The sequence below is a fragment of the Stenella coeruleoalba genome (genome assembly GCF_951394435.1).
Source record: "Stenella coeruleoalba genome assembly, chromosome: 7".
NCBI classification, from domain to species: Eukaryota; Metazoa; Chordata; class Mammalia; order Artiodactyla; family Delphinidae; genus Stenella; species Stenella coeruleoalba.
This window is the reverse complement of record NC_137153.1, coordinates 80,151,775-80,177,757: the sequence shown is the minus strand read 5'-3', so window position 1 is coordinate 80,177,757 and position 25,983 is coordinate 80,151,775. Positions and strand designations below refer to the sequence as shown.

Below are 25,983 nucleotides of genomic sequence, written 5' to 3'. Positions count from 1 at the left end.
AATGATTAAAATGGTATTAGGGAAAAAAAAACCTGAAGATGATTGGAGAGGTAAATTAACAATCTAAAATGAAACCATATAGGAAGAGATAAATTTTAGAAGTATTTTTAATGGGGAAAATTACACTGTCAGTTTGTACTTTTATGGAGATTAAAAGTCCATTTTGCAAAATTCACATTTTACAAAAATTACTTTTTAAAATTTTTCTCAAACTTAAATAATTTAAGATGTTAAAGTAAATCAGGAAGAAGTCTATGCAGCTAACTGCACTAATACAACAATTTTTATAGTCAAAACCTACCAGGGCATTTTCTTTAATTTCAAGATTCTTCAGGGCTACAGCTCCTAAAAAGAAAAATTATTAAAAAATAAAATTGAAATTTTCAAATAACTTTTATTTTAACAAGCTAGGTAAACGTCATTCCTAAATGTCATATTAAGGAAAATAATCATAAAAATGTACATAACAGAAACAGAATCCAACTATGATTGTTGGCTCACCTTCATCCTTCAACTTAGTCTAAGCTTGTATGTCTGACCAAAACATCATTTACTATAAGTTCTGACCTCTATGGTTGTAGCTCACTGTTAATGAATACATTTTCATTAAAATTATACAAATAATATGAATTTACCAACACAGCATGATATAAGAAAATATAGGAAAAAATGAACTGTATTTAAATATATTTGTTTAAATACAATTGCAAAGAAATTTTTAATCCATCAATGTGAGGTTAACAAGGATTTCCTAGAGATACTGGAATGTTGTCATATCTTGCTGTTTTAATTCTGCTACACAAAATGAATGCCTTCACTTTTAAGCAATAATTTGTATATGAGTAACTGCTGTCTAGACGTTCACATAACGTCTGGGGAAACAAACAAGAAATAAACATCAGTAAACATCTAATAAAGGTAAGCTGTACAATCAGACAAACTTATTGATCCATTGTGGTAGTGACCAATCAGTGAATGATATAGGTACATGGAGTATCACTTATTGTTTTTTCTACTGTAATGTTCAAATGTAGAGCGTGAACTTTTCATTTATGGATAATTCTTTGTACTGGCAACCTTCAATATACTTTGTGCTCTGAATTTTTTTTCGAGTCAATATACTATATAGATATAAAATGAATCACTGAGTACAGCTGAAAAGTGCTATACTGTAAAACATTATTTTACATTAAAATGTATCTTCTATAAATAGCTTTAAATAAGTCTATAATGTTATACAATATCTCCACATACTGGTTAAAAAAATTAAATTTGATAGAAATATTTCTATCAAATCTTCTTAAATAAAAAAGGGCTCACAGTGCAGCAAAATGAAAAATACATGACACTAAAAAAAAGATTAAGAGATAACGACATTAAAATATCCAACAAAGTTAATATTTCCATATAAAACTAACTTTAGATGCTTGTAGTACCATTTAAAGTACAAGTGATTTTAGGTTTTTGGTTTTTCCGGTTACCATGAGGTTTTTGTATAGCAGTCTATATATATATTGGGTTAGCCAAAATGTTCATTTGGGTTGTTCTACAAGATGTACAGAACAACCCAAATGAACATTTTAGCAAACCCAATATATATATTTGGCCAACCCAGCGCATATATATATATATATATATATATGTGTGTGTGTGTGTGCGTGTGTGTGTGTGTATGTGTGTGTATATATATATATATATATATATATATGGGTGTGTGTGTGTATATATATATGCAATTGTTTTAAGTTGCTGATCTCAAATGCATTTTTAAAAACTTGCATTTGTACTCTCCTCCTCTTCTCACAATGACTGTTTCTAATATCACATTTTATATCTAATTGTTTTGTGTATCCCTTAACTGCTTATTGTGGGTATAGATGATTTTACTACTTTTGTCTTTTAATCTCCCTACTAGCTTTGTGTGTGGATGATTTCCTACCTTTACTGTATGTTTGCCTTTTACCTGTGAGTCTTTTCATTTAATAATATTCCTGCTTTGAATTGTGGCCTTTTCTTTTTTCACCTAGAGAAGTTCCTTTAACATTTGTTGTAAAGCTGGTTTGGTAGTGCTGAACTCTTTTAGCTTTTGCTTGTTTGTAAAGCTTTTCATCTCTCCATCAAATCAGAAGGAGAGCCTTGCTAGGTAGAATATTCTTGATTATAGGCTTTACCCTTTCATCACTTTGGATATATTGTGTCACTCTCTTCTAGCCTGCAGAATTCCTGCTGAAAAATAAGCTGATAACCTTATGGGGATTTCCTTCTTATGTGTTGCTTTTCCCTTGTTGCTTTTAATATTTTCTCTTTGTCTTTAACTTTTGTCAGCTTGACTAATATGTGTCTCAGTGTGTTCCTCCTTGGGTTTATCATGTATGGGACTCTCTGCACTTCCTGAACTTCAGTGAGTGCTTCCTTTTTCACGTTAGGGAAGTTTTTGGCTATTATGCTTTGTATAGATTGCTATACAAAAACATCATGGTAACCACAAACCAAAAATCTACAATAGATATACACACACAAAAAAGGAATCCCAAACACAAAGATATTCAGCAAATCACAAGAGAAGAGAACAAGAGGAGAAAGGGGAAGAACCTATGAAAATAAGTTCAAAGCAGTTAACAAACTGACAATAAGAACATACATATCAATAATTACCTTAAATGTAAATGGACTAAGTGCTCCAACCAAAAGACAGAGTGGCTGAATGGATACAGAAACAAGACCCATATATATGCTGTCTACAAGAGACTCACTTCAGATCTAGAGACACACACAGACTGAAAGTGAGAGGATGAAAAAAGGTATTCCATGTAAATGAAAGTCTAAAGAAAGCCCAACTAGTAATACTTGTATCACACAAAATCAACTTTAAAATAAAGATTATTACAAAAAACAAAATAGGACACTATATACTGATCAAAGGATCAAACCAAGAAAAAGATACAATTGTAAATATACGTTAACCCAAGACAAGACCACCTAAATAATATAAGGCAAATATTAAAAGACGTAAAAGGAGGAATCGACAGTAACATGATAATAGTAAGGGATTTTTATTTTTTATTTTTTTTAAGATGTTGGGGGTAGGAGTTTATTAATTTATTTATGCTGTGTTGGGTCTTTGTTTCTGTGTGAGGGCTTTCTCTAGTTGTGGCAAGCGGGGGCCACTCTTCAGCGTGGTGCGCGGGACTCTCACTATCGCGGCCTCTCTTGTTGCGGAGTACAGGCTCCAGATGCGCAGGCTCAGTAGTTGTGGCTCACGGGCCTAGTTGCTCCACGGCATGTGGGAGCAACCTGTGCTAAGAAAACTGGACAGCTACACGTAAAAGAACAATGTATTCAGGGCTCGAACCTGTGTCTCCTGCATTAGCAGGCAGATTCTCAACCACTGTGCCACCAGAGAAGCCCAGTAAGGGATTTTAACACCCGCATGTACATCAACGGACAGATCATCCAGACAGAAATCAATAAGGTAACACTGGACTTAAATGACAGACTAGACTACCTGAACTTAACTGATACATATAGAGAATTTGGTCCAAAAGCAGCAGAATACACATTCTTTTCAAGTGCACATAGAACATTCTCCAGGATAGATCACATGTTGGGCCACAAAGCAAGTCTCAGTAACTTTAAGAAACCTGAAATCATATCAAGCATCTTTTCCAACCACAACACTATGGGATGAGAAAACAACTGAAAGAAAAATATTGCAAAAAACACAAATATGTGGACTAATCAGTATGTTACTAAACAACCAATGGATCACTGAAGAAATCAAAGAAGAAATTTAAAAATACCTAGAGACAAATGAAAATGATAAAAAATGACCATCCAAAACCTATGGGACACAGCAAAAGCAGTTCTGAGAAGGAAGTTTATAGCGATGCAAGCTTACCTCAGGGAAACAGGAAAAATCTCAATTAAAAAAACTTAACCTTACACCTAAAGCAACTAGAGAAAGAACAAACAAAACTCAAAGTTAGCAGAAGGAAAGAAATCATAAAGATCAAAGCAAAAATAAATGAAATAGAAACCAAGAAAATAGAAAAGAACAATAAAACTAAAAGCTGATTCTTTGAAAAGTTAAACAAAATTGATAAACCTTTAGCCAGACTCATCAAGAAAAAAAGAGAGGACTCAAATCAATAAAATTAGAAATGAGAAAGGAGAAGTTACAACGGACACCAGAGAAATACAAAGGACCATAAGAGACTACTACAAGCAACTATATGCCAATAAAATGGACAACCTAGAAGAAATAGACAAATTCTTAGAAAGGTACAATCTCCCAAGACTGAACCAGGAAGAAATAGAAAATATGAACAGACCAAGTACAAGTACTGAAATTGAAACTGTGATTAAAAAGCTCCCAAAAAACAAAAGTCCAGGACCAGATGGCTCCACAGGTGAATTCTACCAAACACTTAGAGTTAACACCTATCCTTCTTAAACTACTCCAAAAAATTGCAGAGGAAGGAACACTTCGAAAATCATTCTATGAGGCCACCATCATCCTGATACCAAAACCAAAGATACCATAAAAGAAAGTTACAGGCCAATATCACTGATGACCACAGATGCAGAAATTCTCAAGAAAATACCAGCAAACCAAATCCAACAATACATTAAGAGAATCATACACCATGATCAAGTGGGATTTATCCCAGGGAAGCAAGGAGTTTTCAATACCCACAAAACAATCAGTGTGATACAGCACATTAACAAACTGAAGAATAAAAACCATATGATCATCTCAATAGATGAAGAAAAAACTTTTGATAAAATTCAACATCCATTTTGTCTGTAATATATGATTACAAACCCACAGCTACCATCATACTCAATGCTGAAAAGCTGAAAGCATTTCCTCTAAGATCAAGAACACGACAAGGACATTCACTCTCACCATATTTACTCAATGTAGGTTTGGAAGTTCTAGCCACAGCAATCAGAGAAGAAAAAGAAATAAAAGGAATCCAAATTGGAAAGGAAGAAGTAAAACTGTCACTGTTTTCAGATAACATGGTACTATACACAGGAAATCTTTAAGACACCACCAGAAAACTACTATAGCTCATCAACAAATCCAGTAATGTTGTAGGATACAAAATTACATACAGAAAGCTGTTGTAATTTTATACACTAACAACAAAGTATCAAAGAGAAAATAAGGAAACAATCCAATTTACTATCGCATCAAAAAGAATAAAATACCTAGGAATATATCTACCCAAGCAGGTAAAAGACCTGTATTCAGAAGACTATATAAGACACGAATGAAAGAAACAGAAGATGACACAAACAGATGAAAAGATATACCATGTTCTTGGATTGAAAGAATTAATACTGTTAAAATAGCCATACTACCCAAGGCAAAGTAGATTCTATGCAATCCCTATCAAAATACCAATGGCATTTTCCACAGAACTAGAACAAATAATTTTTAAATTTTCATGGAAACACAAAAGAGCTTGAATAGCCAAAACAATCTTGAGAAAGAAGAACAGAGCTGGAGTAATCACACTCCCTGACTTCAAACTATACTACAAAGCTACAGTAATCAAAACAGTACTGGTACTGGCACAAAAACAGACACATTAATCAATGTAAGAGGAGAGCCCAGAAATAAACCCACACACTTATGGTCAATTAATCTAAGAGAAAGAAGACAAGAATATACAATGAAGAAAACACAGTCTCTTCAACAAGTGGTGCTAAGAAAACTGGACAGCTACACGTAAAAGAACAAAATTAGAACATTTTCTAACACCATATACAAAAATAAACTCAAAATGAATTAAAGACCTAAATGTAAGACCGGATACTATCAAACTCCTAGAGGAAAACATAGGCAGAACACTCTTTGACATAAATTGCAGCAATATTTTTTGGATCCATCTTCTAAAGCAAAGGAAACAAACGCAAAACAAACAAACAAACAAACAAAAAAACCAATTAAACTTAAAAGCTTTTGCACAGCAAAGGAAACCATCAACAAAACAAAAAGACAACCTACTGAATGGGAGAAAATATTTATAAATGAAATGACTGATAAGGAGTTAACATCCAATATATATTAACAGCTCATACAACTCAACATCAAAAAAAAAAACCCGGGGAATTCCTTGGTGGTCCAGATGTTGGAACTCCACGCTTCCACTGCATGGGGCCCAGGTTCAATCCCTGGTTGGGGAACTAAGATCCTGCATGCTGCATGGTGTAGCAAAACAAACAAGGACGCAAAAAAAAAAAAAAAAAAAGATTAAAAATGGGCAAAAGAGGGCTTCCCTGGTGGCGCAGTGGTTGAGAGTCCACTTGCCAATGCAGGGGACACGAGCTTGTGCCCTGGTCCGGGAAGATCCCACATGCCGCAGGGCCGCTAGGCCCGTGAGCCATGGCCGCTGAGCCTGTGCGTCCGGAGCCTGTGACCCGCAACGGGAGAGGCCACAACAGTGAGAGGCCCGCGTACCACAAAAAAAAAAAAAATGGGCAAAAGAACTGAATAGACATTTTCCCAAAGAAGACAAGCAGATGGCCAACAGGCATATGAAAACATGCTCAACATCATTAATCATCAGGGAAATGCAAATCAAAACCACAATAAGATATCACCTCACACCTCTCAGAATGGCTATCATCAAAAAGAAGACAAGTAACAAATGTTGGCAAGGATATGGAGGAAAGGGAACCCTTGTACACTGTTGGTGGGAATGTAAATTGGTGCAGCCACTGTGGAACACAGTATGAAGGTTTCTCAAAAAATGGAAAACAGAACTACCAGATGACCCAGCAATTCCACTCCTTGGGTATATATCTGAAAAAAACCCAAAACACTAATTAGAAAATATACATGCACCCCAGTGTTCATAGCAGCATCATTTACAATTGCCAAGATACGGAAGCAACTTAAGTGTCCATCAACAGATGAATAGATTAAGAAGATGTGGTATATATATACAATGGAATAATACCTAGCCATAAAAAAGAATAAAATATTGCCATTGCAGCAACATGGATGGACTTGGAAGGCATTATGCTAAGCGACATAAATCAGAGAAAGACAAATACTATATATCACTTATATGTGGAATCAAAAAAAAATACAGCAAGCTAGTGAATAAAACAAATAAGAAGCAGACTCACAGATACAGAGAACAAACTAGTGGTTACCAGTGGAGAGAGGGAAGGAGAAAGAAACAATATAGGGGGTTGGGGGGAAAAAGATTATTATGGTTATTATGGGATTATATGAAATTGTATGTGTGAAACTTTTGAAAACTGTAGAGCACTATTGGATTTAAAGAATCTTTCCTTTAATGAAAAAATCAATTAAAAATAAAAAATAAAAATAAAATACAAGTGATTATGTGATAATTTCTATCTTATTTCGCTGGGTCTGTTCATAAATTTACAATACTGAACAGTTCTGAAATGCACATTTTAAATAAAGTTTAAGTCATTTTACATCAAAAAAAAAATCAGCAAGCTTGAGGATATGTAAATATAAACTTCCAAACTGAAATGCAAAGAGAAAAATAAAGTTAATGAAACAGAATGTCCAAGAACTGTAGGACAATTATAAAAGCTGTAACATATGCCTAATGGAAATACCAGAAGGCAAAAAAGGAGAGAGGAACAAAAATATACACATATATTTGGAGCAATAATGGCTGAGAAACTTCTGAAATTAATGATAAAGACACCAAACCACAGATCCAGGAAGCTCAGAAAATATCAAGCAGGGAAATAAAAAATCTACACCTAGGAATACCATAATCAAACTGCAGAAAATAAAAGGAAAAAATCTTGAATATGATCCAGAAAACCCACTTCTTCATATACATCCAAAGGCAAAGAAAATGGGATATCAAAAAGATTTCTGCAGGACTTCCCTGGTGGTGCAGTGGTTAAGACTCTGCACTCCCAATGCAGGGGGCCAAGGTTTGATCCCTGGTCAGGTAACTAGATCCCTCATGCATGCGCAACTAAGAGTTCACATGCCACATCTAAGGAGCCAGTGAGACGCAACTAAGGAGACTGTGAGCCACAACGAAGGAGCCTGCCTGCTGCAACTAAGAGCTGGCACAACCAAATAAATAAAAAGATTAAAGAAAAAAGATTTCTGCACTTGCATGTTTATTGCAGCATTATTCACAATAGCCAAAATATGGAAACAACCTAAGTGTCATCAAGATGAATGGATAAAGATGTGGTTCATATATACAATGGAATATTAAGCCATGAGTAAGAAACAAACTTGAAACAACAAGGATGAAACAACAAGCCTCTGAGGGGCTTATGGTTAGTGAGATAAGCCAGACAGAGAAAGATGAACACTCTACGACATCATTTATGTGAAGAATCTAAAAAACCCAAACTTGTAGAAACAGAGTAGAATGGTGGCTACCAGGGACTGGAATGTGGGAGAATTGGGGAGATGTTGTTAAAGGACATAAACTTGCAACTATGATAATTAAGTTATGGAGATCTAATGTAGCGCATGGTGACTACAGTCAAAATAGTGTATTATATATTTCAACAACTGCTGAGAAACTAAATCTTAAACATTCTCACCACAAAAAAGAAACGATATTGACGTTAATCGATAGAGGTGTCAGCTAAAGCTATGGTGGTAACCATACTGCAATATATAAATGTATCAAACCAACATGTTGCACACCTTAACCTTATTCAATGTTGTATGTACATGAGATCAACTACAACAAGTCTTGAAAGAAAGTAGAAAACACACACACACACCAACGGAGATATAAGGAATAACTGGATTGAAAACTCACTAGAGAAAATCAAAAGCAGACTTGAACAGGCAAAAGAATGAATCAGAAAACTTGAAGACAGGTCATTTGAAAATACACAGTTAGGAGTAAAAAAAAAAAAATGAGGAAAAGTGAACAGAGGCTAAGGGACTTATGGGACATCATTAAGGGGGTCAATATATCGTTAATCATGGGAGTCCACAAGGAGGACAGATAAATGGGTAGAGAGCTTATTTGAAGAAATAATAGCCAGAAACCTCCCAAATTTGAAGAAAGACATGGATATATAAATTCAAGAATCTCAAACAAGAAACACAATAATCAAAGAGAGACTATTAAAGGCAACAAGAGAAAAGCAACTTGACATGTACATAGGATCCTCAATAAGATTATCAGTAGATTTCTCAGCAGAAACACTGTAAGCCAGAAAACAGGGGAATAATATATTTAAAGTGCTGAATTATAACAAAAACTGTCAATCAAGAGCATTATATCCAGAAAAAATGAGGGGAAAATTAAGATATTCTCCGATAAACAAAAGCTGAGGGAGTTCATTACCAGCAGAGCTGCCTTACAAGAAGTTTCAAAGGGAGTCTTTCAAGTTAAAAAGAAAGGATGCTAGGTGCTAACATGAAGCCATATAAAAATATAAAGTTCTCCAATAAACAAAGATACATGGGCAAATATAAAAACCAGTACTATTGTGGTTCAACTTTTTAACTCCATTTTTTATTTTTACAGGGTTTAAAAGACAAAAAGATTAAAAAGTTATAAAGCTATGTTACTAGATACATACTATATAAAGATGTCATGTTTTTTTTTTTTAACATCAATAACAAAGATGGGGAGGCAAGCTGTAAAGGAGTAAAGTTACTGTATGCAATTGAATTTAAGTCAGTATCAGTTTAAAATATACTGTTATAACGTTAAGATATTATATGTAATCCCTGTGGAACCACAAAGGAAATATCTATAGACTATACACAAAAGGAAATAAGGGAATCAAAACACATCACTGGGCTTCCCTGGTGGCGCAGTGGTTGAGAGTCCGCCTGCCGAAGCAGGGGACACGGGTTCGTGCCCCGGTCCGGGAAGATCCCACATGCTGTGGAGCAGCTGTGCCCGTGAGCCATGGCCGCTGAGCCTGCGCGTCCGGAGCCTGTGCTCCGCAACGGGAGAGGCCACAACAGTGAGAGGCCCACGTACCGGAAAAAAAAAAAAAAAAAACACATCACTACAAAAAAATTGAACACAAAGAAAGCAATAAGAAAAAAAGAGAAACAAAAAGTCATAAGACATAAAATAATGAACAAAACAGCAATAGTAAATCCTTCCCTATCAGTAATTGCTTTAAGTGTAAACAGTTTAAACTTCCCAATCAAAAGACACAGATGGACAAAAGGGATTTAAAAAAACAAACAAAAACAGGGTCCCTCTATGTTAGGTCTAATGCCACACATAGCTCACAAGTGAAAGGATTAAAAAAGATTTCCCTTGTGAATAATAAGCAAAAGAGAGCAGAAATAGCTATACTGATATTAGACAAAACAGACTTTAAGTCAAAAGCTGTTACAAGAAACAAAAAAGGGCATTATAAGATGATAAAAGGGTCAATTCACTAAGAAGATATAAAAGTTATAAACATATATGCACCAAACATCAGAAATCAAAAACATATGAAGCAAACACTAACATAATTGAAGAGAGAAATAGACAGCTCTATAGTATTAGTAGGCGGCTTCAATACACAACTTTAGTAATGGATGGAACAACCAGACAGAAGGTTAACAAGAAAATAGATGAATTGAACTTAACAAATATATACAGAACACCCTTACCCAACAACAGAATACACAATTTCCTCAAGTGCGCAGGGAACATTTTCCAGTATAAGACTGTTAGGCAACAAAAGAATCTAAATAAATTTTAAAAGACTGAAATTATATAAGCTATGTTTCCTGATGGAATGAGTGGAATGAATCCAGAAATCAACAGCAGAAGGAAAACTAAAAAATCCACAAATAGGGGCTTCCCTGGTGGCACAGTGGTTGAGAATCCACCTGCCAATGCAGGGAACACGGGTTCAAGCCCTGGTCTGGGAAGATCCCACATGCCACGGAGCAACTAAGCCCGTGCACCACAACTACTGAGCCTATGTGCCACAACTACGGAAGCCCACGCACCTACAGCCCGTGCTCCACAACGAGAGAAGCCACTGCAATGAGAAGCCTGCGCACTGCAACGAAGAGTAGCCCCCGCTCTCCACAACTAGAGAAAGCCCGCGCGCAGCAACGAACACCCAACACAGCCAAAAAAAAAAAAAAAAAATCCACAAATATATGAAAATTAACACACTCAAGCAATGAATCAAAGAAGAAATCACAAGAAAAATTTTAAAACAATTTAAGAAAAATTAAAATGGAAACAACATACCAAAATGTATGGGATGCAGCAAGAGCAGTCCTGGGAGACAAATTATAGCAGTAAATGTTTACATTAAAAAGGAAGAAATGGGCTTCCCAGGTGGCGCAGTGGTTGAGAGTCTGCCTGCCGATGCAGGGGACGCGGGTTCATGCCCTGGTCCGGGAGGATCCCACATGCCGCAAAGCAGCTGGGCTCGTGAGCTGTGGCTGCTGAGTCTGCGTGTCCGGAGCCTGTGCTCTGCAACGGGAGAGGCCACAACAGTGAGAGGCCCTCGTACACGCAAAAAAAAAAAAAAAAAAAAGGAAGAAATAATCCCAAATCAACAACCTAAATTTGCATCTTAAAGAAACAGAAAAAGATTAACTACACCCAAACCTACCAGAAGGAATGAAATAATAAAGTTTAGAACAGACATAAGCAAAACAAAGAACAAAAAACCAAGAGAAAATTGATGAAACCAAAAGCTTGAAACCACACATAGCTCAAAAGTGAAAGGATTAAAAAAGATTTCCCATGCAAATAATAACCAAGAGAGCAGAAATAGCTATACTGATATTAGACAAAACAGACTTTAAGTCAAAAGCTGTTACAAGAAACAAAAAAGTTCAACAAAATTGATAAATCATTAGCTAGCCTGACCAAGAAAAAGAGAGAAGAGTCAAATACAATTGACCCTTGAACAACACAGGTTTGAATTTTGTGGATCCACTTACATGTGGATTTTTTTCCAATAAGTACGTACTTCAGTACTACATGATCCATTGATAGCTGAATCCAAGAATGTGAACCACAGATATGGAAGGCCAATTGTAAAGTTATATGCAGATTTTCGACTGTGTGGGGGTTCGATGCCCCTAACCCCTGCACTGTTCAAGAGTCAACTGTAACTAAAATGAGAAATGAAGGAGGGGATAGTACTACCAATTTTACAAAAATAAAAAGGATTGTAAGAATACTATGAACAGCTGTATGTCAACAAATTTGATAGCCTAGATAAAATGGATAAATTCCTAACAACACTCACCCTACCACTAATGAATCATGAAGAAATGCATAATCTGAACAGATCTATAATTAGTAATGAGATTTCATCATTAATCAAAAACCCACAACAACAACAAAAGCCCAGGATCAGATAGTTTCTTCTTCAAACATTTAAAAGAGAACACCAATCCTCCTCAAATTCTTCCCAAAAACTGAAGAAAAGGAAATACTTCCACAAACTTAATATATGAGGTCAGCATTAATCTGATACCAAAGCCAGACAAAGATACCACAGGAAAACTACAGATCAATATCCCCCATGGATACTGAGGCAAAAATCCTCAACAGAATACTAGCAAACAAAATTCAATGGTACACTAAAAGAATTATACACCATTACTCGGTATAACATTCTAAGAATGGAAAGATGGTTCAATATACAAATTCAATCAATGTGATACACCTCATTAACAGAATGAAGGAAAAAACACAGATCACCGCAACTGATGAAGAAAATGCATTCAAAAAAATTTCAACATTCTTTCATGATAAAAACACTCAAAAAGTTAGGAATTAAAGGAAACTGCCTCAATATATTAAAGCCATATATGAAAAGCCCACAATGAACATCATACTCAATGATGAAAGACAAGTTTTTTCCTCTAACATCAGGAACAAGATAAGGATGCCCACTTTTGCCACTTTTATTCAACATAGAAAGTCATAGCCAGAGCAATTGGGCAAGAAGAATAAATAAAAGGCATCCACATTGGAAAGGAAGAAGTAAAATTCTCTCTGTTCAGACAGCATGATCTTATATGAAGAAAAACAAATATTCCACAAAAAAACCGTGCTAGAATAAATGGATTCAGCATGTTGCTGGGTACACAATCAAAACACAAAAATCAGTTGTTTCTATACACTTACAATGAACAATTCAAGATGGAAATTAAGAAAAAAATTCCATTTACAATAGCGTCAAAAATAATAAAATGCTTAGGAATAAACTTAATGGGGGGGGGAGGGAAGGGAGAATGACTTATACCCCAAAACCTATAAAACATTGTTGAAATAAAGTAAAAACACATATAAATGGAAAGACATTCCATGTTCACAGACTGGAAGACAATATTGTTAAGATATCAGTACTACTCAAAGCAACCTACAGATTCAGTGTAATCCACATTAAAATCCCAATGTTTTTTACAGAAATAGAAAAATTCATATGGCATCTCAAAGGACCCACAAACAGTCAAAACAACCTTCAAAAGAAACTTGGCAGTCTCACGTTTCCTGATTTTGAAATGTACTAACAAAAGCACAGTGATCAAAACAACATGGTGCTTGCTAAAAAGACAACATATGGAATGGGAGAATATATTTGCAAATGACGTGACTGACAAGGGGTTAATATCCAAAATATGCAAATAGCTCATACAACTCAATATCAAAAAAACAAACAATCCAATAAAAAAAAATGGGTGGAAGACTTGAATAGACATTTTCCCAAAGACAACATATAGACGGCTAATAGGCACATGAAAAGATTCTCAATATTGCTCATTATTAGAGAAATGCAAATCAAAACCACAAAGAGATATCACTTCACACCTGTCAGAATGGCTATCATCAAAAGTCTACAAACAACAATGCTGGAGAGAATATGGAGAAAAGGGAACCCTCATACACTGTTGGTGGGAACGTAAATTGGTGCAGCCACAATGGAGAGCAGTATGGAGGTACCTTAAAAAAACTAAAAATAGAACTAGCATATGATCCAGCAATTCCACTCCTGTGTATATAGCCAGAAAAAAAGAAAACACTAATTCAAAAAAGATACATGCACCCCAATGTTCATAGTAACACCATTTACAATAGCCAAGACATGGAAGCAACCCAAATGCCCATCAATAGGTGACTGGACTAAGATGTGACACACACACATACATACACACACACAATGGAATATTACTCAGCCATAAAAAAGAATGAAATACGGCCAACTGCAGCAACAAGGATGGACCTAGAGAATACTACGCTTAGTGAAAAAAGTCAGAGAAAGACAAACATTATACTATATCACTTATATATGGAATCCAAAAAATAATACAAATGAATGTATATACAAAACAGGTTCACAGACACAGAAAACAAACTTGTGGTTACCAAAGGGGAGAGGGACAGAAGGAGGGACAATTTTGGGGTATGGGATGAAGATATACAAACTGCTATATATAAAATAAATAAGAAACAAGGATTTACTATATAGCACAGGGAATCATACCCACTAATAACCTATAGCAGAATATAATCTGCAAAAATAATGACTCACTATGCTGTACACCTGAAACTCACACAATATTGTAAATCAACTCTATTTCAATAAAAACGAAACAAAATCCAGCATGGTGCTGGAACACAAAAACTTAGACCAATCGAATAGAGAGCCCAGAAATAAACCCTTACATATATAGTTAAATGATTATTTACAAGGCTACTGAGATCATTCAATTTGGAATTTGTCTTTTCAATACTATATCCAAACATTAACTCAAAATGGATCAAAGACTTAAATGTCAGACCTAAAACTATAAAATTCTCAAAAGAAAGCATAGGTAAAAAGTTGCATGACCTTGATTTGGCAATGATTTCTTGGACATGACACCAAAAACAACAACAAAAAATAGAAGATTTGGACTTCATCAAAATTAAAAACTTCTGTGCATCATAGGACACTATCAACATTGAAAAGGTAACACATGGAACAGGAAATATATACAAGTCACACATCTAATTCAGAATATATAAAGAGCTCCTACAACTCAACAACAAAAAACCAAACAACCCAATTAAAAATGGCCAAAGATCTTGAACACATATTTTTCTAAAGAAGATATACAAATGGCCCATAAGCACAAGAAAAGATGTTCAAAATCACTACTAATCAATATGGAAGTGCAAATCAAAATGACAATGAGATGGCTCCTCACATCCATTAGGATGGCTACTACCAACAAAACAAAGTAATGATTTTCTGAGGATGCGGAGAAATTGGAACCCTTGTGCACCACTGGTGGGAATGTAAAACAGTGTGACTGCTATGGAAAGTAGTATCGTGGTCCCTGAAAAAATTAATTACCATATGACCCAGCAATTCCACTTGTGGGTATATACCAAAAATATTTGAAAGCAGGGACTCAAAGAGACATTTGTACACTCATGTTTGTAGCAGCATTATTCACAATAGCTAAAACGTGGAAACAACCACTGTGTCCACTGACAGATGAATGGAGAAACAAAATGTGGTATATACATACAATGGGACATAATTCACGCTTAAAAATGAATGAAATTCTGACATATGCTATAACAGATTAACCTTGAAGACATTATGCTAAGTGAAATATGTCAGACACAAAAGAACAAATATTGCATGATACCACTTACATGGGGTACCTAGAATAGTCAAATTCATAGAGGCACAAAATAGAATGGTGGTTGCCAGAGGCAGAGGGGAGGGAAAATGTGTAGTTACTGCTTAATGGGTACAGTATTACAGTTGTGCAAGACAAAAAGAGTTCCGGAGATGGATGTGGTGATGGTTACACAACAATGAGAATATACCTAATGCCACTGTACACTTAAAAATGGTTATGATAAATTTCATATTGTATGTATTTAACCACAATCTGTAATGGGGATGGGGGTGAAGGAGAAATAAAGTCTTTCTCAAACAAAAACTGACAGAATTTGTTGCCAGTGGACCTCCCTTGCAATAAATGTTAAAAGTTTTCAGAAAGAAAGGAAATGATAGAGGTCAGAAACTCAGACCTACAAAAGCATTAGAGAAGGAATAAATTAAGGTAAAATTAAGCCTTTTATTTTCCTTATTCTTAAAGGTCTAATGGAAAATTGTTCTAAATAATAATAGCAACAGTACATTGAGTACAGTTTATGGATAAGTGAAACGAATAATAACAATGTTATGAAGAAGCAGAAGAAATGGAATGGAATACTGTTACAAGATACCTCCACTATCCCTGAAGCAGGACAGTATTATTTGAAAGTGGACCTAGATTAGTTCTAAATTTTAAATGTACACTGCAATTTTAAGGCAATGACCAAAAAAAAAAAAGAAAAAATTAAACCATATAAAATGCTCAATTAAAACCAGAGAAAGAAAAAGAGGCGGAGATTTTTAAAAGCAAAGACAGACATGCAACAAAAAGAGTTACAACTATGATAAATATAAATCCATTACCCCGACTATATCAATAATCATTTTAAATTAAATGTGAATGGTCTGAACATACTAATTAAAAGAGACATGATAAGAGTGGATAAAAAAACAAACCCAACTACAAGGTGTCTACAAGAAACCCACTTTATTTTTTAATTATTTTTTATTGTGGTAACATTGGTTTGTAACATTATATAAGTTTCACGTGTACAAATTATTTTTCCACTTTTGTATAAAAGCTTGCTCACCACCAAAAATTTAGTTTCCAGTCATCACCATACATCACCATACACCCTCTACCCATTTTGCCCTCCCCCCAACCCCTATCCCTCTGGTAACCACTATTCTATTCTCTGTATCTACATACTTGTTTTTTGATTGGTTTGGTTTCTTCATTTACTTTGGTTTTGGGTTTTTTGTTTGTTTTTAATTTTTTGGCCACACCACACAGCATGCAGGATCTTAGTTCCCTGACAAGGGATTGAACCCATGCCCCCTGCAGTGGAAGCATGGAGTCCTAACCACTGGACTGCCAGGGAAGTCCCTGTTTGTTTTTTTCACTCCACATATGAGAGAAATATAGCATTTGTCTGTCTCCATCTGACTTATTTCAGTTAACAAAATAATTCTCAAGGTCCAACCATGTTGTCACAAATGGCAAGACAAGAAACCAATGTTAAATATAAAGACACAGACAAATTAAAAATAAAGGGATATAACAAATTTATAGAACATTTCATCCAACAGCAGCAGATTACATATTCTTCTCAAGCTCACACAGAACATTAACCAAGATAAGTCATATTCTGGGCCATAAAACATACCTCAACAAATTTAAAGGAACAGAAGTCATACCAAGTTTGCTTTCAGAACACAATGGAATTAAACTAGAAATCATAATGATTTCTGGAAGAAAGGTGGAAGATCCCCAAATATCTGAAGATTAAATAAACACTAGCTTTAAATAACACGTAAGTCAAAGAAGCAGTCTCAAAAGAAATTCGTAAAATATTTTGAGTCAAATGAAAATATGACTTATCAAAATTTGTGACATGCAGCAAATCAGGGCTTAGAGGGAAATTTATACCATCCAATGCATATACTAGAAAAGGAGAAAGATCTAAAACCAATAATCTAAGCTTCCACCTTAGGAAACTAGAAAAAGAAGAGCAAAGTAAATCCTAAGTAAGAAGAAAAGAAATCATAAGAATTAGAGAAGTCAATGTAATTCAATACAGAAAATCAATAGAGATTTCAATGAAACCAAAACCTGGTTCTTTGAAAATATCAATAAAACTGGTAACTCTCTAGCCATGTTAACTAAGAAGAAAGAGAAAAGACACAAAGTACTAATATCAGAAATGAAAGGAAGGGCCATCACTACTGATCCCACGGACATTAAAAGGTTAGTAAAGAAATATTATAAACACATCCACAAATGTTATAACTTAGATGAAATGTACCAATTCCTTGAAAAATACACTCTACAAAAACACATACAAGAAAAAATCATCTAAATAGGCCTATATCTATAAAAGAAACGGAATCAATAATAATCTGTCAAAACTGAAAGCATAATGCCCAGATGGTTTCACTAATGTTCTACCAAATATTTAAGGAAAAAATGACACTAATTCCTTACAATCTCTTCCAGATAACATATGAACACTTCTAACTCATCTATGAGGTCAGTATTACCCTAATACCAAAACCAGATGAAAATATTACAAGAAAGAAAAACTACTGACCAATATCTTTCATGAACATAGATGCAAAAATCCTCAATAAAATATCAGAAAATTGAATCCAACAATCTATAAAAATAATAATACTATGGTGAAGTGGGATTAATTCCAGGCATTAAAGCCTTGTTCCACATTCAAAAATCAATGCAATCCTATGGCTCATAGAAAAATCCTATGATCGTATCAGTAGACGTAGAAAAATCACTTTACAAAATCCAACACACATTCTTGAACAAAACCTCTCAGCATACCAGAAATAGAGGTATGTACGGTAGAAAAAGTAGTAATAATGGATGTCTCTGGGGGTGTGGGCAAGCAAACTTTTGGGCATGATGGATATGTTCGTTAGCTTGATCATGATTATGATTTCCTAGGTGAACACGTGTTAAGATTTATCAAATTGTAGACTTTAAATATGTGCATTTTACTATTTGTCAATTATACCTCAATAAAACTGTTAATATCCAATTAATGGTAGAATCTAGATTGTGGGTATATGGATATAGACTGTAAAATCTTGTAACACTGATGTATGTTTGACTACTTGTCATAATAAAATGTTCCCTTTCAACTCTAAAGTTTTATGAAAGTATCTTAGAATGTAACCAAGCAGGACCCTATGAGGCCTTCCCAGGATAGACACCCACCCATGTCCTCCGCCTGCCTTTTGTCTGTAGAAAAACTTTAGTCAAAGAATAAATTTAATCAGAGAATTGAGAAAATGCAGAAAGAAAGGAAAACAGTCAAGCAAGGCAAAATAATAATAGTTAGCCATTAACAAAGTCAAGGACTTTTAGTTCCTCCTCAAGGGCTATAGATAATATTCTGAGCCATGTCCTTTGAGCTGTTTTTTCAGATACTGAAACCCCCACCAGGTGGAAGAAGTTAACTGTATGCTGCCCACAATCACAGAGACCCCAGACTGGTTGGAACCTCCAGGTTGATGATGCTGACTCTCAATAACCTCACCACCAACCAATCAGAAGAATGTCCACGAGCTGTTCACATACCTCACAAATCCCTCCCTCACCCTGTCTTTATAAACCTTTCCCTGAAAGCCTTTGGAGAGTTCAGGTCTTTTAAGCACTAGCTGCCCTGGACTCCTTGCTTGGTGCCCTGCAATAAATGCTGCACTTTCTTTTACCACAATCCAGTGTCAGTAGAATGGCTTTACTGCATGCCAGCAAGCAGACGGAAATTTGGTTCGGTAACAAGAACATAAAAGAAAAACCAATATTTAATTGGCAATTCCACTAGACAATCATTTGTTTGGTTTCCCAGTATATTCCTATCACAGAAGAATGACTTCTTAAAATCAGGAACTGTGCCCTGGCTGAATCTTCATCTTCCTATAGAGTTACTGTTATACTGGGGGTATGCATTAAGAGGCCACTGAATATAAGACTATATATAAAGAGAAAACTGAGAGATTACCATTTCAAAAATAGAATATGCAAGTTAGTTTAAGAAAAAGAAGAAGAAATCTGAGTTTCTAATGTTACATAAAGATGGCGGGCATAACAAAATTTTTTAATTTGCCCAAGTACTGTAATTCTGGAGCAAACAACAAGAAAGTGAGAAGGAAAACTATAACATTAAGAGGTACGCTCTATGTTACAAATGATAATTCTATCATACAAGCCACACTTACTATTACTTCTGCCCCTGAATTTCTAGTATTTTTGCCCTGAAAGTGCTCTTCAAATGCACCCAGTTGTACATCACAATCCCCTGTGTCATTTGTTTTAAAAAAAACTTTTTTGGTGTCCTACTCTAGATAAATGAATTATAATGTCTGAGAAGTGGTTCCAAAAAAATCTGTATTTCTAACAAGCATGTATGACTGATTCTGATGCAGCCTAGCTCTTGAAGGAAATATTAAATGCTAGATGGTTTAGCAAAGTAGGGAGGCAAACTTCAGATGAAGTCTATGAAGTATAAATACTACCACCTCCCTAAATAGGTGATACACGGGAAGGGTGGGTGGAAGGGTGTAAATAACACTGTATAAAAAGTATACTTTACCAACATCAGAATTTGCCAAGAGTTTGAGAAAAAACTCAATTCGTCTTTCTCCTTACACAAAATAGATGCTTCTGGCACTCAGTCTACATACTGTACAGGACCCAGTATAGTAGTACTGTTCTGCAGCACTATAATTAGTTTTTGTAAACTCCATTCGTATATAACAATGTTGCTAAGGAAAAATGAATTCTAATTTCCAAAGAGCCATCTCTGAAACAATTTTTCCATTATTAGATATGAAACCATCCATTTAACTCCTGTATACTAATTCATACGATTCATATGCCAATAGTGAAATTGGCTGGATTATTACACAGAAACCTAGCAAAACCATACATTTAAAACTAACAGATCCTTCTGATATTAGACCATAAAATATTAAGCCCATCATCTTAACATTTTTCCTATGTAGCATTTAGCTTCTATTATTGAAATTTTCAAAGAATTTTTTAATCCTCTAAGTTTATCAAAAAACTATTGCTTTGGGCTTCCCTGGTGGCGCAGTGGTTTAGAGTCCGCCTGCCGGTGCAGGGGACACGGGTTCGTGCCCTGGTCCGGGAAGATCCCACGTGCCGCGGAGCATCTGGGCCCGTGAGCCATGGCCACTGAGCCTGCGCGTCCGGAGCCTGTGCTCCGCAACGGGAGAGGCCACAACAGTGAGAGGCCCGCGTACCGCAAAAAAAAACAAAACAAACAAACAAACAAACAAAAACTATTGCTTTTTAAATTCTCCAAGAATTTTTTAAAATTCTAGCTATTATTCAAAGCTTCATTTAACAAAATATAACCAACTTTGATACATAAAACACTAACACATTATTTTAAAATGTGGTAAACACCAAAATTAGAGGGATCACACTACCTGATTTCAAGACACTATAAAGTTACAGTTATCAAGATAAGCATGGTATAGGTGAACAGATGGACACACAGATCATTCAAACAGATAGTTCAAAAATAAACCCATAAAATATAAAGTCTACTGATTTTTTTACAAACGTTCAAAGATAATTCGATGGAGAAAGGATATTCTTTTAAGCAACTCGTGCTAGAAAAATTGGACATTTGTATCGACATGCAAACAAAGAAACCCCAACCTTCAACCTATACTGCACTTTATACAAAAATGGATCAGAAATTTTACATTTACAAAAATGTAAAATATAAAATTATAAAACTTCTGGAATAAAACATAAGAGAAAATCTTTGTGACTTTGGGTTAAAGATTTCACAGATATAACTGACTCATGAAAAGCATGACATTGGGACTTCTCTGGTGGTGCAGTGGTTAAGAATCTGCCTGCCAGTGCAGAGGACACAGGTTCGAGCCCTGGTCGGGGAAGATTCCACATGCTGTGAAGCAACTAAGCCCATGTGCCACAACTGCTGAGCCTGTGCTCTACAGCCTTCGAGCCACAACTACTGAAGCCTACGCGCCCAGAGCCAGTGCTCCACAAGAGAAGCCATTGCGATGAGAAGCCCGTGCACTGCAATGAAGACCCATTACAGCCAAAAATAAAAAAATTTAAATTTAAAAAAGCATGACATAAAAATTTTTTGATAAACTGGAATTGATCAAAATTTTAAACTTTTATTTTGCAAAAGACAGACTTGGAAAAGACTGGGAGAAAGTATTTTTAAATCACGTATCTTACAAAGGACTTGTATCCATAATATTTAAAGAACTTTCAATACTCAACAATAAGAAAACACTTTGGAAAAGAGTTTGGAAGTTCCTTAAAAAGTCTAAAGAAGTTACCATATGACTCAGAAATTCCACTTCTAGGTACATACCCAAAGCATTTAAAATATATGCTCACGAAAAACTTGTACATGAATGTTCACAGCAGCATTACTCATAAAAAGAAAAATAATAACTTAAATGTCCATCAACTGATGAATGGATTAACAAAATGAGTTATATCCATATAATGGAATATTAGTCACAAAAAAGAATGAAATACTGATACATGCTACAATATAAAAGAACCTTGAAAATATAAAATTAAGGGAAAGAAGCCAGAAAAAGAGGCCATGTATATTGTGATTCCACTTATTTATTTTATTTTATTTATTTATTTTTGGCTGCGTTGGGTCTTTGTTGCTGTGCGCAGGCTTTCTCTACTTGCGGGAAGCAGGGGCTACTCTGTTGCGGTGCATGGACTTGTCATCGCAGTGGCTTCTCTTGTTGCAGAGCACGGGCTCTAGGCGCGCGGGCTTCAGTAGTTGTGGCTCGCGGGCTCTAGAGTGCAGGCTCAGTAGTTGTGGTACACGGGCTTAGCTGCTCCGTGGCAGGTGGGATCTTCCCGGACCAGGGATCGAACCCATGTCCCCTGCATTGGCAAGCGGATTCTTAACCACTGCGCCACCAGGGAAGCCCCTGTGATTCCATTTAAATGAAATGTCCAGAATTGGCAAATCCACAGAAGACAGAAAGTAGATTAGTGGTTGCCAGAGGAAGGGTGGGGATAAATCTGTACTGACTGTTTATAGGTATAAGATTTATTTTTGGAGTGTTGAAAATGTTCCGGAATTAGATAGTGGTGACAGTTGCACTATTTTGTGGCTATACTAAAAAACACTGAATTGTACATTTTAAAAGGGTGAATTTAATGGTATATGAATGAAATCTCAACAGAAAAATAATCCAATTAAAATGAGTAAGATTTGAACAGACATTTCACCAACAGAAATATACAAACAGCAAGGAATAACATGAAAAGATGCTCAACACCCTCAATCACTAAGGAAATACAAATTAAAACCACAAGGCTTTACCATTATTTACCTATTAGAAAAGCTAAAAAAAAGTGTTTTAAATGACAATACTAAGTGCTAGTGAGAGTGCAGAGCAACTAAACACCCATACAATGTTAGTGAGATAGCAAAATGGTATAGCCACTTGAAAAGCAGTTCCACAGTTTCATATAAATTAAGTATTCCCTTACCATGGAACCTCGAAATCCCAAAAAGAAATAAAAATTTATGTCCACACAAAAACGTATACATGAATGTTTATAGTAGCTCTATTCATAATCACCAACAACTGAAATGTCCCTGAACTGGTGAACGGATAAACATTTACAGGACATCGATACAATAAAATATTACTCAAAAATATAGAAATGAAATACTGATGCATGCGACACATGGATGCCTCTCAAATCCATTTGTATAAGTGAAAGGAGTGAAATTAAGAAATCAGACCCCAAAAGCTACATACCACATAATTCCATTTATATGGCACTCTAGAAAAGGCAAAACTGTAGGGATGGAAACAGATCAGGGGTTGCCAGGAGAAGGGATGGGGGTTGGGCGGGAGACTACAAAGGGGCAGCAGAGGAAATTTTGAGGTCTTCATGTAATTTTGCTGTATCAAGATTGTGGTGGTGGATACTTGCTTCCTTGCATTTGTCAAGACTGACAGAACTGTACATCACAAGAGTGAATTTAGTGTATGCAAATTTTAAATGAACAAATCCGTTGATAAATCACACTCCACACAAACCTCCGCTTTGAATGTAGAAGCCATTTCCAGTATAGGTCAAAGCACAACACAATGTTCTCAAGGCTTCCTAATGAGGTAGGTGGAGACCACTTTTATCATTTTTATTTTGCAAATGAGAAGCAACACAGTTTAAACCATCTGCAAATTTCTGGTACTAGAGTGATGAGCTAGCATTTATGTCCTTAGTTCTTGTAGTCCCACTCTCTATCAAGGTACTAGATGCCAACAGTAGTAACAAGAGGTTTTCTTTATCAAACTAAATTATCTATTTACACTATTTCATAAAGGAGAAATATTAAGATAAATAAGTACTTTAGAAGAAGGCTGCAGGGGCATATTCAAGAACAGTAAAATTTTTAAAAAAAGAAACAATGTAGTACTCACACACAAAAATTAACTCTAGCTTTGGCCTGGGAGACGCATTTCATAAAGAAAAGGAATCTAATTTCTAATGGGTGTTTAAAATAGATAAAAGTATAATACAAAAACAGTGGAAGCACTGAAAATCAAACTCCAAATAAGGAAGCGCACCAGAATAAACAGACACAAAGTAAAGCGTCGGTCCTTCACCATCTCAGCAACCTAAGGAAAGGTTCATCCCTGTCTTTTATAGGTCTGAGATGCTGCACAGCGCACCTAGTTTCTTAAAAAATTCAGTAACTCACTGTGACCCACAAAACCCCAAAGCCTTAACAAGCGTGACACCCTGCTGGGTCAGGTCGTGAATTGAAATCACACAACCAACCGTTCGAGTAATTCTGCCCAGGAGTTTTCACTCTGTGTTATCAGCCGAACCCAGGCGAGCCACCGGGACTCCAGGTGGTGAGGCCGGAAAGGGGAGCCGAGAAACCAGCACAGTTTAGCGGTACCCGGAGACTGGGCGAGGAAGGAAGAGAGCGTCTTCGGTCACAGCGCCTTGCTTTCACGTGCGAGGCGGCGTGCGACACTCCGTGGGCTGCCCGGGGCCTCCGGCACAATCCAAGGGGGGTAAAATGACAGGGACCAGACCAAGTCCAGGTGTGTCTCGTGGCCGCCCCTCGCCCAGCACAGCTGAAACCCGACCGCGAGAGGCAGAAAAGGGCGCCTCTGTGGAACGTGAACTCCAGAACCCTGGAGTCTACTGCGGGTCCCCTCAGCGGAAAAAAGGGGCCCTTTTCATCCCGCACCCGAGACCCCACTCCCCTCCGGCAAAAAAATAACTTGCCGGCGGAGGCCCCGCAACTGCCGCCCGGCTCTATGTAATCTGACCCCAACGAGGGCGGCGGCAGGTGGCAGCGAGGGGCCCGAGGCCCCACGAAGGCTGGGCCGGGCTCCGGCAACGGGATCCCGGGAGGGAGGCGAGATGGAGGGGCAGCGGCGGTCTCGTTACCTGCCCAGATGCCCAGATTGAGCTGGGACTTGTCCAGGTTCACCACATAGTCCCCCAAGAACCGGTTCAACACGTCCACGACCACCGACTCGAACACCATTTTTCTCAGCCGCGGTGAACGCGGCGCTCCTTCTTCGTGCGCCTGCCCTCCCGTGCCCTTCTGACGAGACCACTCGATTCACCGGCTCCTGGGCGGCTCCGACCGCGGGTCCGGACGCTCAGCCCCGCCGCGAGCCCTACTAGAGGCGGAGGCGCCGCTCGCGCGACGCATGCGCAGCTCAGGCTCCAGGGTTGGGTCGGAGCGGGAGGCCCCGAAAGGTGGTAGGGCGGCTGCGCGGCCGCCTTTCTTACGTGTTCCCCTGTCGGGCGGAGCGCCGCTGCTCTTTCTCCTCAGCCCCGCCTCCTCCCCCCATCGCCTGGCAACAGGACGAGTACCTGGAGTTCCCAGGAGTTTTACGACCCCGCCCCACCGGCAGTCCGGAGCCGGGAGTGGAGACGAGGACGGGGCGCCGGGGGTCGCAGCGGTTACTCCGGGCCAGGAACGCCCCGCCCCTAACCGAGGAGACACGCCCCCAGCCGGGCGGGGAGGTCCTAAACCTAAGTAAAGCAGGCTTCGGATTCTAGCCTTTTCTCTGTTAGGCTTGAGGCGTCCCGAGGGGGTCCCAGGGAGCGCCCACTTGTTATTACAGGTTCGCAGGTACAGGCAGAGCCCGGGCGTTGCCGGCTTCCTGGGTCCGACCCCCGCTTAGTGTCTCGGTGCCTGTAACTGCCCCGCCCGGCCCTCCGAGCGCTTGGCGAGGACGCGCCGTTGGTGTCTTAACTTCCCGGGCTGCAAATCCAGAGAGGGAAGTAAAGAGTAAACTCTGGGTTGTAATTCCACGCCCCCTTCCCTGCATCTGAGATCACAC

The 25,983-nt window shown here is 37.2% G+C and overlaps 1 protein-coding gene across 6 annotated transcripts in view; it reads right to left on the bottom strand.

The window, feature by feature from the left end:
- VPS13A (vacuolar protein sorting 13 homolog A) overlaps positions 1 to 25,477 on the bottom strand; it is a 244,162-nt gene extending 218,685 nt beyond the window's left edge. For all 6 annotated transcript variants that reach the window (XM_079927399.1, XM_079927403.1, XM_079927398.1 and 3 more), the window contains exons 1-2: positions 25,076 to 25,477; positions 302 to 345 (exon numbers count right to left, since the gene is read on the bottom strand). In XM_079927399.1, the coding sequence (XP_079783525.1) occupies positions 302 to 345; positions 25,076 to 25,175 (144 nt within the window). In that variant the 5' untranslated portion in view covers positions 25,176 to 25,477. The remainder of the gene's footprint in view (positions 1 to 301; positions 346 to 25,075) is intronic.
- Between the last annotated feature and the right edge of the window lie 506 nt (positions 25,478 to 25,983).